This window comes from Denticeps clupeoides, chromosome 5 (genome assembly GCF_900700375.1).
Source record: "Denticeps clupeoides chromosome 5, fDenClu1.1, whole genome shotgun sequence".
NCBI classification, from domain to species: domain Eukaryota; kingdom Metazoa; phylum Chordata; class Actinopteri; order Clupeiformes; family Denticipitidae; genus Denticeps; species Denticeps clupeoides.
In genome coordinates, this window is record NC_041711.1 from 11,228,570 (window position 1) to 11,246,843 (window position 18,274).

At 45.7% G+C, this 18,274-nt stretch overlaps 1 protein-coding gene across 2 annotated transcripts; it reads left to right on the plus strand.

The window, feature by feature from the left end:
• The first annotated feature begins 377 nt into the window (after positions 1–377).
• On the plus strand, positions 378–16,893 carry LOC114789648 (radixin). 2 transcript variants are annotated; one of them, XM_028978854.1, is made up of 15 exons: positions 378–516; positions 2,893–2,981; positions 7,250–7,333; positions 9,579–9,674; positions 10,417–10,539; positions 10,778–10,929; positions 11,291–11,374; positions 12,148–12,294; positions 13,247–13,343; positions 13,447–13,610; positions 13,842–13,972; positions 14,974–15,134; positions 15,475–15,567; positions 16,079–16,309; positions 16,442–16,893. In XM_028978854.1, the coding sequence occupies exons 2-15, from the start codon at positions 2,970–2,972 to the stop codon at positions 16,604–16,606; spliced, it is 1,740 nt and encodes a 579-aa protein (XP_028834687.1). In that variant the 5' UTR covers positions 378–516; positions 2,893–2,969; the 3' UTR covers positions 16,607–16,893. The 2 variants fall into 2 exon arrangements, with proteins under 2 accessions (XP_028834687.1, XP_028834688.1); XM_028978855.1 differs by lacking the exon at positions 378–516 and having other exon boundaries at positions 1,406–2,981.
• Positions 16,894–18,274: the final 1,381 nt, after the last annotated feature.

Below are 18,274 nucleotides of genomic sequence, written 5' to 3' on the forward strand. Positions count from 1 at the left end.
GGACCTCAGAGAAACGCTGGAAACAGGTTTTTACTGCAAGTTACCAAGCACCTACCTGGTGAAACAAGATAACGGTCCTGCAACACAAGACTTCGGGAGTGCTGGCAGGAGCAGCCAGATCGATTATTGGTCCCAATTCGGTACTTGTTATGTGCAAAGGGCACTTTAAAAGAACAAGTCCATTTAATTGCACAGCGAAGAGTGGCGACGCGGTGTTGAAACGAGGTGATGCTCCTTTCCCGGCTCACCCTCCCCGCCTGATCTCGCGAATGAACCACGCCTCATGGAGCCTCCTCTGACGGCGGCCATATTGCCCGCCTCCGCGGCTCTCCTTGCGGCGAGTGTTGCTCCCGCCTGTCACCGTTATCACGGCCCGTTAGGACGCGGACGCCGCGGGGACCTTTCTGATATCGTTTTGTTTTAATTCGCGGTTTTTTTTTTCTTCTTCCTCCTTTTCTTCGACAGACACATCGGCCCCGAGTCTCTTTTTTTGGAAGACGCAGTCCTTCTTTCGAGGTGAGTTTTTTTTTTTTTTATCCTCTTGTCCCTCCGTGGCTCTTCTCCGGCGTTCTCTTCCCCGCAGATCGACTCCGACTCGAACCCTGCGCCAGTTCAGTCCCCCACTCGCCCTTTGTGGACGTTAAATTTTTCTGAAATTAGATTTTTTTTTTCTTACTGAAGAGCCTCCTCCGTGTTGGGCTGTTTTCTTTTTTTGGAGTAAAATACGCGGCAAATTGTGAGCAGAGGACAAGTTCTACACCAATTCACCAACTCCAGGCGAACTGGTTTACTTTCACTCTCCTTTTTTGGGGCAAATTATGACTATTTAAGTCGCGCGTTGTTAAACATTTTTTATCGAGGCTAATGAAGTTCGTGCAGAATTTTCCCCGCCTCGGCAACTCTAAAAAGGTGTTTTATTCGACCGAGGACCGTCCCGCCGACCCAGGCGACCACCCGCTTCACCGGCGGAGCGCAGTGGTGAAAAAAAAAAAGTGTCGTGTGTCGCGGTGACGAGTCCCCGGGGCCTCGGCGGTGACCCGGGCTGCTAACGTAAGCTGCGGCGTGGCCGTAACGGAGCCGACCGCCGCAGGACCGGGACAAAAATGTCCACAATTTCGTACCTGGTCCCCCGTATTGCGGATTATTGCTGGCGGCGTGGCTCGTGTTCGCGTAGCGGGTCAGTAGAATAAGGTGGAACGGTGTGTGTTATATGGACGGCGGGCGACTCTCGTTAATTGTCATCTCCGGGTGCTTCGCGTCGGTCGGGCACTGCGGCGTGTTGTTTGCCAGGACGCTACGTGCTTTGCTGGAAGGCGACTTTGTGTGGCGTCTCCCCTGCGCAAGCTGCGTAGCGTCGCGGCCGCTCTTCGGCTACGCCGTCGGCGTACGCGCGTTCAGGAATACGCGGCTTAGCGCCCGCGCGTTGGGAAACTTTCGGATGCGCCATTAGCACGTTTTAAAACGGAGAAGCTCGCGTAAAGTGTCGTTTAGTCCACAAAACCGTGTCGGAGTGTAATCAAGTGCCCCCCTCCGCCGCCGCCGAACCACAAACCTAATAACTGTTTATGCCTTTAGATATTTGTACACACAATGTATAAAATAAAATAATATGCTAGCTTGTGGTGAGCGGGCTATACGTTTGCATCTGTTTGTGTGCTGCTACACACGCTCATCTGCGCCGGACCCCTTGCAGCGTTTGCAGGTGCTGAGGCCTATCTGACCTCAACATGAAGGCTCTCGGCTGGAGAGCCCGTATCTTCCTTCAGCAGTTTTTGGCTGCTCTCTTGTGCCAGTTTGTCGCAACGCCTGTGCACATCTGTCGAGAGATTGGCCGTGGAAAGGACGTCCGCCTTGCCTGGATTCGTCGTGTTGGGAGCGAGCGATGTTCCCAGGAGGAGCCTAGGCGGGGACCCGATGGCCGTACTCGTGTCGTTTAACATCGCTCTTTGCCCTGTCATTGCAGTCTAACATTACACGTCTTCTCTGTAATTTTGTGCTCCGTCCGTGATGCATAAGAAATAGGGCTGTGTGTGTTGGCCTGGATCCCACGGCACGATACTTATTGCAATATTCGACAGTTCACTGAAAATGTAAAAACAGCTGATATACAAGATGCTGTGTGTGTCATATTATGTTAATAATTCAGCCAATGCAGCATAACTCAGGACTGAAAAATTTGCATACCAAAAAAAAAGGGATATTTTCTATCACCGCTAGTAAGAAGCGTTTAGCGCTTGTTCCCTGCAGCTACATGGTGGGAAAGACGTGGTGGTCCGTGTGCTTGCTGAAGTGCATGTTTAGTGGCTTATTGTTGTCAGATATATAATTATGTAAGATTCAGAGGCTTGAAATCCCATGGTTACGACTTTTGTGTTTGGCCTCATTAAATGGTGGTGGGGCGGGCATGTTTGTAGCATTTGTTTTAGATCTTGCATTTTTTTGATGGGGGGGGTTGGATATAGCCTCACATATGAACCAGAAGGACACAGAGTACCCGGTTCAACCCCCGCTTACTACCATTGTGTCCCTGAGCAAGCAACTCAACCCTGAGTTGCTCCGGGGGGCATCTCTTAAAATACTGTAAATGTCAAATGCATTTAAATAAAGTATTTGGACTTCTGTCAAGGTTAGGTTATGGGCTTCATTATTGTTCAGTCATTATTTGGTTTCGTTGTTTTTTCTTTCCTGTAATTTACAAATGCTTTATCCCTTCTGTGCCTTGATCGGAGGATTTGTGGTTCAAAATGGAATTGTGTGCTTGGCTGTGTTGGATTGGAACTTTGAAGTGCCCATTGCTTTCCATCACATGTTCTGCCAGTACATCAACAATGTAATTAACTGTTGTCTTTTAACCATATTATGATTTATTTCTCACCATTCCAATTCCCCCAGGATCTGCTGCGGAGTGCTTGTCCCATCCTGTTCTTTTGTTTTCTTGGACCTAACGGAAGGTGGGAGAGGAGGCCAAGATGCCGAAACCGGTAGGTGTTTTATACCCGTTTACCTCCTCTAGTTAATTCTCCCCACTTGGACTCAAGTATTTCTAATGGTTTTGATTGTATTACTGCTTTATGGTCTATGACTGGCCTTGAGTTATGAACTGACCTTTTATGCTGCCACTGCGCGGAACCGCATCATCTCTCCACCTCCTGAATGTTCAGAAGAATTCTAGGCGTACGCGCACATTCCTTGTTGCCTTCAGAGGAGAATGGATGTTTGTTGCCTTCTGGTTAATAACTCGCAGCTAACTGTACTCACTATATAGATTTGTTCAGAGCGGTGGACCCAATTTTCCTGAAAGCGGCTAAGCATTTACATTACATTTGGTGCCGCCTTAGGGATTGTGGGAGCTTTCTGTATACATACATGAAATCAAGGTTTAACGGTTTGCCATGGAGATAATGGCAATGAATTAAAAATGCTTTTTATTCATGAATGTCATGGCAGGGAGTTACAAAGTGGCCACCTACTAATATTTTGCTTCTTTTGAGTACCAGAAGTCTCACTGTTGATGAATATAAATGTCTGTTCAGACCTCCTATTTAGTAAACAGTAAGCAAGCAAGCAAGCATGCTTTGAATGACCTTGTTACACCTACCCTAGCCAAGAAATCATCTCCACCTCTTCAACTGCTGCTTTTTTTTTCCTCTTGCCCGGAGCCGACAGGTCCTGCCAAGCTGTGGTCATGGCCCAGTCGAATATCCACTTATATACTCGAATTCACTCTACAAAGTAGTCTTCAAAGGGAAAAAATTCACAGGCACAGCTCCATTTCAGTACCCAGAGAAATATTAACTTTCTCCTCGTCTTTTTCAAGATTGCTTTTCCACTCCTCCTCCTCCATTTTAAATGTCATTTAACTGGCCTGTGCTCTGTATCTGTGGATACGCACAGTATTGAGGAGATCTTGGAATGGAGTATCAGAAGTAAATAAAGGGTGCAGTCGCTCATCGCTGGACTGATCATAACCGATATAATATAGTTTGCAATTACAGCTACTAAACCAGCTGAATTCAGTCTAAATCAAGAACCAATCTGACATGTTCTGTTTCTTTCCAGTCCCAGTGGTTTGGGAGTCTGGTGAAGTAGAAATTTGCACCACAGAATCGCCAAAGCTTAAGAGACACCATAATCACAAGGTTGTGTTGGTGGATAGAACTGGTATTTAAGAAGGTTCAGCTCTGTGGATTTACCTTTCCGTTTTATACAGTACGTTGAATTATACACACAAATAAGTTACAAATGGATCAACACAAAGACTGCACATTCGGTTCGGTTTTTATTTCAGTTCCATGGTCATCGAGGTTGCTTTGGATGGCCTTAAATTTCATAGATCTGTTGAGGTTTTACATGAATTTGCACATATCCTGGAGTAGGATTAGGATTAAAAGAAAGACCGTAGCTATACTGAGAGCAGATATAAGGTCATTTTTCAGCCTCCAGTCCTGTCCTGCCCACGCTAAAATAAAACTGCCATCCATCTTGTTAGGCTTGAAAGTAGTAGAGGAAAAGCTAGAGCCAAGGCAGGATTTTTCATTCTTGTGGTAATTTTTTTATTTTATTTCTTTTTTGCTGCTTAATTCATTTCCATAAAGCAGTGTTTTGAGCTGGGACCATAAAAGTTCAATTCATCCAACTCCCACTGTCTCCTCATATTTGTGGGTCTGGAAAATATTTCGGGGATGGGCTTGAACCGAGGAATATCTTGCATGCATTAGACCTATGATGATATTTAGATCTGTAATGGGTCCAGTACACTTCCATCATCATTGTCACAGTCACCTTGTCCCCCAGCTAGTGGGGTCAGAGGTTACGACCTGTTGTACCCCACAGAAGACGGCATCACACCGCCTCCTCTTGTTTGTGAGCGTGAGCGGCTCCTCTATAAATCGCGTTTATAACATCCTGTGGAAGGATGGAGTCGGCGTGCGTGCGTGCGTGCGTGCGTGCGTGCGTGCGTGCGTGCGTGCGTGCGTGCGCGCGTTTGTTGGAAGTTTGTGTGTGTTTTGCAATGATTTTTTTTTTTTTTTTTTTTTTTTTTTTTACTTCCTCTGTTTACTGAGCGTGCTCAGCAAGTTTTGGTGTTCTTCTCGGTGGTTGTGCCGTGGACCTGGTTGCCGGTTGTGTGTTGCAGCTCCAGTTGAAATATTGGTAGTGAAGCGGTAATGCGAGTAGAATTTTGGTTGTGAACGTAACGCTGCGCATGCTGGTTTTAACCCCTGTAACGCCGCCTGTTGCATTTCTTCATCGGCGAAACGTGCCCTGTACGGGTTCATCAGCCGGATGAGGCAGCTGCCCTCTGCCCTGCTGGGGGGATTAGAGGGTGGAGGGGTACGTCTGAGGACTCTCGGCAAAGCCCCTGTTAAACGGCTTACTAACAAACGGCTGTGCATTTAATTAAGAAGTGTCTGCTTGGAACGAAACGCAGGAGAGGAGCGCTGGCAACAGATGTGTAGCCGTCCTGTCACCGCTCGTAACGCTTTTGTCCGCTGGAACGTAAAAGTGCTGCTCCAGGCGAGAGGTTTTATTTCCGCCTGCTCTTTCATGCTACAGACACCCTTGTTGTCAGGAGTCAACATTTTTATGTTTTTTTTTTTTTTTGGTTTTTTGTTTTTTCATCCTCATTAAAAGTGCTGTGGGTTTTTATTGTAATATTTTTTTTTTTTAGCTATATTGCAGACTTTTATGTAAAACTTCTAAATCTTATCCCTCTTGAATTAATTAGGAACATTTGCATTTTTACAGTAATCCACGTCAGAGAGATTTATTACACTAATTTATGCATGTCTTAAATGTCAGACTGTTGGTATAATTTTTCATTACACCTGTCACCTGTACACGTTGTCTACGAGCGTGTAGAAAAAGAATGTTCATTGATATCATCTTGTGGCATGTTGTCCAGCCATAAGAAACTTTACAGCTGAATAAAAAGATAAGAGTTCTCGTAATTGAATTATTGCTGTTTGTTTTTTGCCAGTACTGTAGTGCTGTACAGTGCAGGTTGACCTACTTCGTTTTGAAAGTGCCTCCTTTTTAATAGGACTCTGTTTAGCCTCTGGGAATCTGTTGTCCGTCCCAAGTCCAGGTTGGGAAGGACGCGGGTGCAGAAGACGGTCCTATTTATGGCAGCGGCAGCAGCCCTGCTAACATGAGGCGAGGCCACGTGAGGAGGAATGGCTGGGAATTAATGGGCCAACCGATGCACCACAACTTTTTACCGAAAGCATGGTTTCCAGCGTGCTAAATAGCAGATTCCGTCTTTAGGACAGGACCCATGTAGTATTTGGGATGTGTTCTCCAGGTTGCATGAGTAATTAATGAGCCAGGGGAAGACAGGGGAGAAAGGAAGGCCGCTCTCGATATGGGAGACCGTAACACAGCTGTAACTTTACCCAGCAACACCAGCTGCCTGGATCAGCTTTCCCGTGTGTGTGTGTGTGTGTGTGTGTGTGTGTGTTGGAGGGAGAGCGCATGCGTTGTTGCTCTCAGACTTTCACCCTGAGAGGTGAGCGCAGACCTGTGTGTCTGGGTTTGCACAGCAGTCATTAAATTTGCACCCCAAAAAGTGAGAGGCGCGCCTACACAGAAGTTGCCCTGACGTCAGTCCACTGGTGTGTGAAGTGAGGCGAGACTCAGTTTGATTGCTGCTCTGTAGCTTCTCCCATGTTCTAGACAGATTTATTCCTTGGCCTCAAACAAGAATGCAAACGATTCATCAAGGAGCCTGGAGGGAGTTCCGCCACTTCCACCAAGACGTTTGTATAACAGCTTCTTTCAGCCCAGACTCACAAACTTGAGGTGCCACCTATCTAAAAAGTTGTGTTTCTGTGCAACGTGTAAAGCTAATGAACAGCCTTACGGTAACCAGCGTTTAAACGTGTGCGTGCACGCTCTGACGGCGTGTGTAGGTGGACGGTGCATATGTTTAATTTTACATTAGCAGAGTTCACACGCACCCCAAACTGCATAAGTGGCTGCTACGGCGCTACAGATCCGGTAACACAATGATACCAATATACCACCCGACTGCGGCCTTCCCCAGCCCTGCGGAAGACGGCGTGTTGGACATTTCTGTGGTTTATGTTCCTGACCTGCCCATGTGTTGATATCTGATGTGAAATGCGGCTCCGACTCCACCTGTTCGCCCAGGGCCTTTTGTCTGTGTTGATGCAGCACCCTATCAGTTTCCAATCACATTAAAGTTGGCGACTGGGCATTATGTAATAAGCCTCTTCCCCCTCTTTCCTAGATAAACGTGCGGGTGACCACTATGGACGCGGAGTTGGAGTTTGCCATCCAGCCCAACACCACAGGGAAGCAGCTCTTCGATCAGGTGGGTGTAGCCTGACCCTTCAGTTTGGTTCAACTCCCCTTATCCCCGCTCTTCTATTTAGGGGATGTACGAACATAAGAAACGGTACACACCGGCCTGTGGCCGACATCGGGATATTTCAGAATAAAGAGCAAAAAGGTCACAGAACTGCATATGAGTTTTAAGAAGCTTCGTTTTTTTTTTTTTTTTTTTTTTTTTTTTTTTTTTTTAAATCTGACCCAGATCTGGGACACAATGACCAGAACGTGTCCTTTCTTCCTCTTTTACGACACCGTTCCAGGTCGTACAGGCAACAGAGCCTCCTTCATTCTCGCAGCAGCTCCACGGCAACAGTGGGCTTTCTATATCACTGGGAGGGTGATATCGCCCCACACACACAGGCAGCTTGAAAGTGGAGCCCACTTTCCCCAGCTGTTACAGCTGGAGTATACATTAAACCTAGTCATCAATGAGTACGTTTAATAGATCATTAGTAATAAGCTTTATTATACTCATTACCTTTGGGATAAAGGTTGAAATATTCCCCCACCTTTTGTCGTCAGATATGGCTTCTATTTTCAGTTATACTTATTTTTTATAAGTATACTTAGAGTAGTGTTTGTGTACGGATCCGTTTAATAATGTAGTAATGCGTCACTTCATATTCCCCTGCTGACCTGTAGACGTTCACGCACATTTACTGCTCATGTGACAGTGTTGTGTTTTGACACTTAAGCCATAAGTGGTTGAGGCTGAGCTCACGTACCAAACCACCACCCTGAATCATACGTGTAAACATGCCTCAGTGTTCATGTCAGCAACTGAAATATTTATCTGATGCAGTCGCAACTCTGGGGTTCCCAGACTGTGGTGATCTTTACGTAAATGGACTGGAAAATTGCTAATCTTCCTCATCCTTCTCCTGACAGCCTCTTCGCCATCGCTGACCGCACGTTTACGTTGCGTTGTTGTGCGAACGTCCCGCCTCAACCGGAAACATGGCAGTTAAATGCAATTCCGCGTTTTACGACAGATTGCACTTTATTTGTTGCATTCCGCGATTCCGATTTTCCACGTGGTGGAAATCATAGGGCCCTTAACTTGACCCTCCGTCCACCTGTCCTCACACCCACTTCCGCTCTGAGCAGCTACTTTTCTAATAAGTCGATGGTGATTAACAACACTGAACATAACTCCATATATATTTCATTGTTCACTTATGTATAGCACTGTGGTGAGAAGTGTTGATTAGTCGCGGGTCCCTGTTCCAAGCCAAGTCAGCAACTTGAGGTAATGACGCAGTCCCTGTTTCTAACAAAGTGTGACCTCTTTGGAACTCCTCCTTGCCTCCTTGCATTCCGGGCACCAGACTCTTGGGAGGTGCTGCACAGTTAATTGAGCGACCTCAGCTGTTGTAGTACTTCGCTATACGAGAATGCGTGTGTGTGTGTGTGTGTGGTTTTTTTTTTTTTTTTTTTTTTTTTTTTTTTTTTTTTTTTTCTCATTCCCCGGTCTTTATGCTCACTGTGGTTACCATTAATCATGCTCCAGCATGCCTAAGGTACGGTCTCTCTGCCTCGGCTGCTGATGAGGATGTGGGGACACGCTGTTTGCTGAAGAAAGTGCTTGTGTGACACAGTGGAGTAGCAGTGCTGTGTTTTGCATAGAATTCATGCAATTATTAGCTTTTTTTTAGGTAGAGGGTATGTTAAAGTCTTGATGAATCATGCCTATCATGGCTTTTGTGATTTTGGTTTAAAATAATCAGTAACATTTAATTTCGCCCCAGCTCCGGGCATAATTCCAAGAGAGATGCTGAGCAGAGGAGGTGGGAAATGTGTCTTTATTTGGTAACTGAACTGTAGTTTCTGAGTGTCACAATGCATTTAGTGTGACCGTACTTTCTTTACGTAAGCAATTTTAGGCTGAGATGGTTTCATTTTTATACGTAAAGCAGAACCCACTCCTTTCAGTTCAGTTTTTTTTTTTTTTTTTTGCAGTGCACCAATAGTGATAAACTAGTATGTTTATGTATAAATGTGGAATATACCACAGCTGGAAGGTGCCAGAAAAACTGGAAACTGGACCTTGGAACTGCTTGAATTTGACATTATGAAATGGCATATGAACTTTTTTTTTGTTCACGTCTTGACTTTTCTACCTTTTATTCCCAGTATACTGAAAGGCTTAAAGTTTTTAAACTCACAAATCCATTTTTCTTTTGCCCATATCTGAGAATCTTTTTTTTTGTTCTCTGGGAAAACAGGTGGTGAAGACGGTGGGACTTCGCGAGGTCTGGTTCTTTGGTCTTCAGTACGTGGACAGCAAAGGCTACAGCACGTGGTTGAAGCTGAATAAGAAGGTGGGCCGGTTCTTCCCCCCTCTTTCTTTCCAGCGCTGTTGCCAGCAGGCATGCTGAAGTGGTGAAGTGCATTTTAACAGACTTCCTGTTTCCAACATCTCTAATTTCTTATTTTGTGTGTGTGTGTGTGTGTGTGTGTGTGTGTTTAATGACTCTTATTATTGTAGATAAAGTGTTTGGGTGAGTTTGCAAGCTAGTATCCCATCAGGCTACCATGAGTGGGTAGTAGCCTAGTTGGTAACACACTCGCCTATGAACCAGAAGACCCAGGTTCAAATCCCGCTTACGACCATTATGTCCCTGAGCAAGACACTTAACCCTAAGTTGCTCCAGGGGGACTGTCCCTGTAACTACTGATTGTAAGTCACTCTGGATAAGGGCGTCTGATAAATGCTGTAAATGTAAATCAGGCCGTGCTGCATGGAGCTGTGCTGAATTTCTTTTAACGAGTGGCTGCAGGGGAAAGTGTCTGGAGCCTTGGGCTGTTGGACGTTCAGACATGTTACAACAGATTCAATCGCAGGATGTTACGGAGCAGGGTTTCTTAATCGAGCTCTTGGGCACATCCTTGCTGGTTTTACTGTTTCGGGTTCATTTGGTAGCTTCATCAGAGCTTTTGTTGTATCCTTGTTCGTTTTCTGCACTTCAGCTTGATAAGCGCATGTAATCTGTGCTGTTTGCATTGTTCAGTAGAGGCAGCTCTTTTTCTGCAACTGAACCGCTGGTCTTCTGCCTCTCACAGGTGACTCAGCAGGACGTGAAGAAGGAGAATCCTCTGCAGTTCAAGTTCAGAGCCAAGTTCTTCCCAGAGGACGTCTCCGAGGAGCTGATCCAGGAGATCACGCAACGCCTGTTCTTCCTGCAGGTGTGGAAGGCTGTGGAACATTTAATGTGTCCACTTGACGTGAATTTATATGTGTATCTGGTGCTATCGCTAAGCTCTCTGCGATGCCATTTGATAATTAAATAGAGGTGCCATATTATCTACCTAATTACTGGGAGTTTTACCCCCTCTACCCGTCCCCAGTGTGTGGTGCTGGATTCATCACGCAGCAGCAGAAGAGGTGGAAATTTAACACCCCTCATCCTGTGGATGTTTTCAGGTGAAGGAGGCCATTCTGAATGATGAGAATTACTGCCCTCCAGAGACAGCGGTGCTGCTGGCCTCCTATTCAGTCCAGGCCAAGTACGGCGACTACAACAGAGACATCCACAAGCCGGGTTACCTCGCCAATGACCGCCTTCTGCCCCAGAGGTGGGTGTCGGGCTTCTGCATTTCTTTTGATGAAATGACTTTTTGGAAGGGCTTCTGAAACTGGGCTTCATTTTATCACCGTCGACACCTTATCATGAGCTAAAGGTCTACAGTGCTTAATGAATGCATACCGTGTGCACATACAACACCGCCACACACACTCTCACTTACACGCTGAATAGGAGCCAAGAGCACTTCATTTGATGCCTGTGTGTGTGTGTGTGTGTGTGTGTGTGTGTGTGTGTGTGTGTGTGTGTGTGTGTGTGTGTGTGTGTGTGTGTGTGAGAGACTCTGTGTCCTTTAATGGGGATCGATGTGATTGGTCTTTCTGAATGACCAACCAGCATGTTCTGTACTACAGGGTGCTGGAGCAGCACAAGCTGACCAAGGAGCAGTGGGAGGATCGGATCCAGTCCTGGCATGAGGAGCACCGGGGCATGCTCAGGTTATCTCTCTTTAACCCTTAATGCCCGCATCTAATTAGTTTCTACTTCCTTTACCAGCTTTGAGCAACAGTACGGGGAGGACGACTGACTGCAGGCACCCACCTACCTACCTACCACTAATATAGCTTTGTGATGCAGTACTTCGTTTTACGATTATCATCAGTTATATTCAAATATCAAATTGAACATTGGTTGTAGCCTAGTGGGTAACACACTCGCCTATGAACCAGAAGACCCGGGTTCAAATCCCACTTACTACCATTGTGTCCCTGTGCAAGGAATTTGATGCTGAGTGTCTCCGGGGGGGGAACTGTCCCTGTAAATACTGGTTGTAAATCGCTTTGGACTTACAATGAGGTCAATGTAAATTAAACATTTGAAGGATGTTTCGTTTCAAAAATGTGCTTTGAATGATGTTTTTCTGCCTTGAGTTACAAAGTTTTTTTTTTTTTTTTTTTTTTTTTTTTTTAATGCAATCCTGAAATATGTAGCTCTGAATCAACCTTCTATATTTTGGATGGCATCAGCTCCGTATGATTATTCATTGATCATTCATTTGGACTGAAGACATGTTATGGTGATGTTCAATAAACATTAAATGAATGTACATAAAATCACACATTCACTACAGTGATGTGGTAATAATTGCCATGGCAATCTAGTGAAATGTGAACGCTGAGCATAATGTGCATTTTACAAGAGCTTCAGACAATTTATTGTTTTGATTTGAACAACTGTCTGCATAACTGGGTAACTGTAGCTTCATGTGCAGGGAGGACGCAATGATGGAGTACCTGAAGATAGCACAGGATCTGGAGATGTACGGGGTGAACTACTTTGAGATCAAAAACAAGAAGGGAACAGAGCTTTGGCTGGGGGTGGACGCCTTGGGCCTCAACATTTATGAACATGAGGACAAGTAAGTTCCACTTCCTGACATTTCTGTGACTGCATACACCAGCAACTCCACTGTCATTTTGCTGCAGGTCTACTTTTCCTTCCACAGGTTATTTCATTAAAGGTTCACATGAAATTTTGCTTTAATATCGGTCTTAGTGGTCCCCTAATACAGTATCTGCAGTCTCATACATAGGTATCTATTGCCATTTCTAGCCAGTACAGGACTATCATATTAATGTTAAATAATCTCACAAAGTAAAATCTTTATTATAGGGGACCTTTTTAAAGCCTTTCTTTGTTGTTCAGTTTGACACTGTGCCTTAATGTCAAGGATCTGAAGCAACTTTAATGACTGAAAATGTCCTCTTCTAAGGTGTATATGCGCAGCATGGAGGAACCTTTGGGCTGTTGCTTTTTGAAAGTGGTTACAGTAAATATCTTTTTAGCTTTTGGTGTCTGAGGCATCAGCCGCTGTTGAAATGTGAGCGGCTGCTGGTATGTATGGGTGAGCAAAAGTCGTGACTCATGTTGCTGGGAAGGACTTGGCTTGGAATTAATGGCTAATAATGTCCCAGGGTGAGTGCTCCCACCCACAGCCAAATGGGGAAGAGGAGGCAACATTTTCATGATAACCTGTATTTGAGCATGCTGACCTTAACACGGGTCAAAACTAATTGGAAAAAAACTAATGTTTGATCAATTCTATTTGTGGTCTGTTTTCAAGCTCCATGCAGTTTGCAGTGTGGAAATTTCTGAAACCCTTTTGTCTGACTAGTGGATGCAGCAGATGGTGATCTTAAAAGCACCATTTCTTGGGGACACAGAGCTTTAGCCCCCCTCCCTCCCCAGAGAGAGTGACAGATCTCCTTTACGTTCTCCCCCTGGTGGCTACTCTGGGTAAAAATTGCACTTTTATTCCTGGAAATAAAACATGTGCCTTTTTTGTGTGTGCCTGTTGCTTTTTGGAACAGATTGACGCCAAAGATCGGCTTTCCCTGGAGTGAAATCAGAAACATTTCTTTCAACGACAAGAAGTTTGTAATCAAACCCATTGACAAAAAAGCCCCAGTAAGTTTTTTTTTTTTTTTATGTAATGCTTGTACTTCAGTAAAGGGGACTGTTTATGGCTGTTGAACAGTATGCGTATAACCTTTGCATATAATCTCGGCAGGACTTTGTGTTCTATGCCCCACGGTTGCGGATTAACAAGCGTATCCTGGCACTCTGCATGGGAAACCACGAGCTGTACATGAGGAGGAGGAAGCCAGACACCATCGAAGTTCAGCAAATGAAGGCCCAGGCCAGAGAGGAGAAGCACCAGAAACAAATGGAGCGGTACGAACACCGAGAAAACAGATCGCACGCACACTTATCTATGTTCAGTTTTTGCTCTGGTCACAGGCTGAAATTAATTGATGTTTGCTTGAGTGTTAAAAGTTTTTGATAATTTGCAAATGTATATATATATATTTAATATTTATATAAAAATGATCGTCTCTGCCTTTTTATTATCCAGGACCCTGATGTTCATATAATGTTAAAAATCTTCCAAAATTCTCTCCCCAGGGCCCAGCTGGAAAATGAGAAGAAGAAACGTGAGCATGCAGAGAAGGAGAAAGAGAGAATAGAGAGAGAAAAGGATGAGCTCATCGAGAGATTGCGACAGATTGAAGAGCAGACGCTAAAGGCACAGAAAGGTGAGGAGGCGTCAGTCCTTTTCTCTCACTTTTTATACAACCGTTGCCCACCCAGTAATCTCAGAATGTCATTACTATGGAACAGCTCTCTACCCTTTTCAAAAGTAGAGTGAAACCATTTCTGCTCGATGAGCAGAACCAACTCCAGATCAACACTGTTAAGACTAAGGAGCTGGTGGTAGACTTCCACAGGGGCTGCAGAGGCGCAGGGCCTGCTCCTCTCTGTGGTGGCCTCAGCAGTCTGCTGTGGCCTGCTGGTGACATAAAGAGGCTGAACAGGCGGTTTGGGAGAACCAGCTCAGTTCTAGGATGCCCTCTGTACCCAGTGGAGGCAGGGAGTGACCCGAGAATGGTGGCTTCAGTGTGGGAATCTACAATAAAGTCCTTGCACATGCATACATTTAAATGAATGGCATTTATCAGACACCCTTATACAGAGCGCCTTGTAATCAATAATTACAGGGACTGTTCCCCTGGGTTTTGCTCAGGGACACAATGGTGGGGTTTGAACTATGGCTATGCAATTTGTCATAACGTTCATATTGTGATATATACCACCTACAGTTACATTTATATTGTGGTATATAATTTGATGGGTAAATTTAAATGCAACTGTTTTTTGAAAGGGTCACATGTGTCCATAGCCAAGGCGCTGCTGCAGGAAGTTGTATGATAAACTTTTTAAGATACATCAGCATTTAACAGATAAAATCTGGGCAATTCTACTGAAAGTGGACTTTGTTACACCCATAAGGCCAGTGAAAGGTATTTGTATGATGCGAGTGATTATATACAATTTTAGGATTTTCTTTTTTCAGCTGTAGAGTTTACATTTAAAAAGTCATAATTAGTACCACTCGCCCGATCGGTTCCGCGCCTGCGTGCCTGATCTTGGGACCACTAACTAAGCACTTACATTTCCTGCTAAAGCCTCTGACGTCTTTGTTCCCCACTGTAGGCCATTGGTAGGTAACCAGTGCAATTTGTCTATCCATGTTCAGAGCTGGAGGAGCAGACACGCAAAGCGCTGGAGCTCGATCAGGAGAGGAAGAGGGCCCACGAAGATGCCGAGAGGCTGGAAAAAGAGCGGCATGCAGCTGAGGAGGCCAAGGCAGCGCTGGCCAAACAAGCAGCAGACCAGATGAAGAACCAGGAGCAACTGGTACGAGTGGCCATCCTATGAATTTTTCCACAAATTCCAGCTTTATTTTGACCTGTATCATGTTCATCTGGAAGATAGGTCTTCAAAAGGAAAATTTCCTCAAGCCTTAAGGTTTGGCACTGTAAATAATCCGATCTTTATCCCGGTTTCTGCACATGGAACAGTCTGGTTTTCATACCTTGCAGCCTTCATTCAGTTTTTGCACATTTATTTGCAGATGGTCTGTCTTTCTCCAATCAGCCTTTATCTACCATGACCCTCGAGGATAGAGGTGGAGGAGGTTGAGGGTTGTTTTGGGGAAATGGCCGCTTGACAGGCTTTTTTTTTTTCCGCCTTGCAGGCTGCTGAGTTGGGAGAATTCACTGCCAAAATTGCCCTGCTGGAAGAGGCCAAGAGGAAAAAGGAAGAGGAGGCTACAGAATGGCAGCACAAGGTACCGGCCGCCCCCCGCACCTCCTGCCCCACTCACCGCTTCACAAAAGCACCACTGACTGAATTTACTGGGATTGCAGTAGGGATTTTTTCTAAACCCACCCCCAAAGTCATTATCTGTAATTTTCCAAAATATATATTTCATCACGGATTGGAAAAGACAAAAGACTAGTAATTCATGAAGAACCAGCATATGTGGACATCACCACGGCGCTCATCAACTAATGACTGTCGGGCTGAGTCTCGATCTTAAGCTTTAATTATGTTAAAATCCCCCTGCCCTACTGCACTGACAGTTGCAGCGGATTTTATCCCAGTTGGCCTCAGAGGGTAGCCCTGCTGCTCCGACATGGTCTCCTCACCATGGATCAGACACACAATGCAATTATTTTAAAACAGCGCCCTCTTCTGGTTATACATATTTACATTTCGAGCTTTATTTCCACTTCCTCGTGGTTGAAATATATTTTTTTAACGACACTACAAATGTAAAATTCTGAAATTCTTCTCAGGCTCTGTCAGCCCAGGAAGATCTGGAAAAAACCAAAGAAGAGCTTAAGACCGTGATGACCACCCACTCTGCACCGGCCGGTGGCTCTGCTGAGAACGAGCACGACGAACACGACGAGAACAGCGCTGAGGCCAGCGCTGAGCTCTCCAACGACGGGGTCTCTGACAACCGCAGCGAGGAGGAGCGCGTCACCGAAGCGCAGAAGAATGAGCGCGTCAAGAAGCAGCTGCAGGTGAGAAGGAAAGCCTGCTGCTGCATGATGAACGGCTCGCCTCCGTCATCCGATATTCAGCGTGACTAATCCAAATCCGTCCCTGCTAGAATAATGTTGACCGAAATCATCTGTGCCGTCTCTCCCGTTCAGGCGCTTAGTTCAGAGCTGGCCCAGGCTCGCGACGACACCAAGAAGACCCAGAATGACATGCTGCATGCGGAGAACGTGAAGGCGGGCCGGGACAAATACAAGACCCTCCGCCAGATTCGCCAAGGCAACACCAAGCAGCGCATTGACGAGTTTGAGTCGATGTGAACAAACGAGAAGACAGACAGACAGACAGAGAGAGACGGAGGACGCCTGACTGCCCCATTGCCTCACCTTCAACCCCACCCACCCCGACTCCCCGGTTTTTCCCTGCAGAGACTAGAGTGGGCGTGGCTGCTCCCCCACCCCGCCCACAAACATTGCCAAAGCTCTCTCCGTCTCTGGCTGGCCAGTGAGGCAGCGTTGCGTGCTGAGCTGCTACTCCTGCGGTCAGGAGCAGGCCGTGTCTCATCATCTGAACTTTTTTTTTTTTTTTTCCCCTCCCCAATTGAAAAAAGTGTAACTATAGATGCTTTGCACAGCTTATTTATATATATAAAAAAAAAAAAAAAAGAAATAAAGAAAAAAGGTATGTGCTTTTAAGTAAAAGGCCTTTTTTTGATCCCATTAGCCTGTACTTGCAGCTTTAATCTCCTCATGACCTGTTGTCGACTCCCTGCTTTTACCTCTGCTGACTTGTTCGACATGTTGAGAGCTGGCGAGTCCACGAAGCATTTGCATTGAATTTGATGTAGCCAATTCTTTTTCTGGGTTCATACATTTTTCTTCTCTTCAACGAAATGGTGGACAGACCCAGAGTTAAGGAGTACACTCCACTCCCCAACACCCCCCTTGACCATCCGGCTGCATTGTCTGTGTGTGTATGAGTGTGGAACGAGTAAATGTAACCAAATTTAAGGATCATCAAAGGGAACCCTTCTCTCTTCTTTCCCTGCGGACTGGAATAGGATTTTATTTCTCTCCGGAACCGCTGTCCATTCAGCACCACTGTGGGCCGCTAACGTCAGAGCGTTATGAAGGCGAGCTCCTGTGAAGCCAGCGCCTGTTGGGAGGAACTCCTCCACCACTCCCCACGCCCCCAGCGTTTCATGTGCAGTTGCCGTATCGATGGTTTTCCCTGCCTGCCAGCTCACAAAGCCTTAGGAAGGGATGGACTGACAGACATGAGACCAGGAGACGGCTTGAGCGTGACTGCCAGTCTGTCTACGTGTGTGTGTGTATGCTCGTCTACATTAGCTTGTGCTGATGTAGTTGTGCATGTTTGTCTGAAGGAGTGTGTGTGTGTGTGTGTGTGTGCGCGCGCATGTAGTACCCATGGTCTTTCTGGCTGGAGAGCATATGAAAACATCAGTCCTGACTGGAGGACTGCTCGCTACCTCATTACTGCACCCCGGCAACTGCCCAGGCAAACACTGGGGCGGAGCCACCACGTCCCCACAACGCCTATAGGATGGAGTTTACCATATGAATATAGTGACACCTGTGGGTGGGAGGAGGAACATATGTGAATCACTTTACAGTGAGCAGAGCAGGTCCCCTCTCCAGTTCGGCCGCCCTGGTTGGCAAGTGATGCACAACGATTCCACGTTCATTCATACATGAATTAACTAAACCCTCTTCCGTCTGAAAATATCAGTATACCTCTATACCAAAGCTCTCTCTTCCCACCTTTTCCTGTCATCAGCAGCAAATGTTAACTTCACACATGGTGAGATCTGAATGTTATAAGCGTTGTGAGGGGTCCTTCTGCAGTATGAACGACCTTCCTGAAGAATGTACTTTTTTTTTTTTTTTTTTTTTTTTTTTATAAAGAGAACAAATCTGAGACCATGGTTGCACTTCTGGAAGTGTGTGCACACGCGCGTCACTGTTACA

Excerpts from the sequence above, each read along its gene's own strand:
- LOC114789648 (XM_028978854.1), top strand. Across the intron at positions 12,295-13,246 it reads ATTTATGAACATGAGGACAA|ATTGACGCCAAAGATCGGCT; the intron begins GTAAGTTCCACT and ends TTTTTGGAACAG. Across the intron at positions 13,611-13,841 it reads CACCAGAAACAAATGGAGCG|GGCCCAGCTGGAAAATGAGA; the intron begins GTACGAACACCG and ends TTCTCTCCCCAG.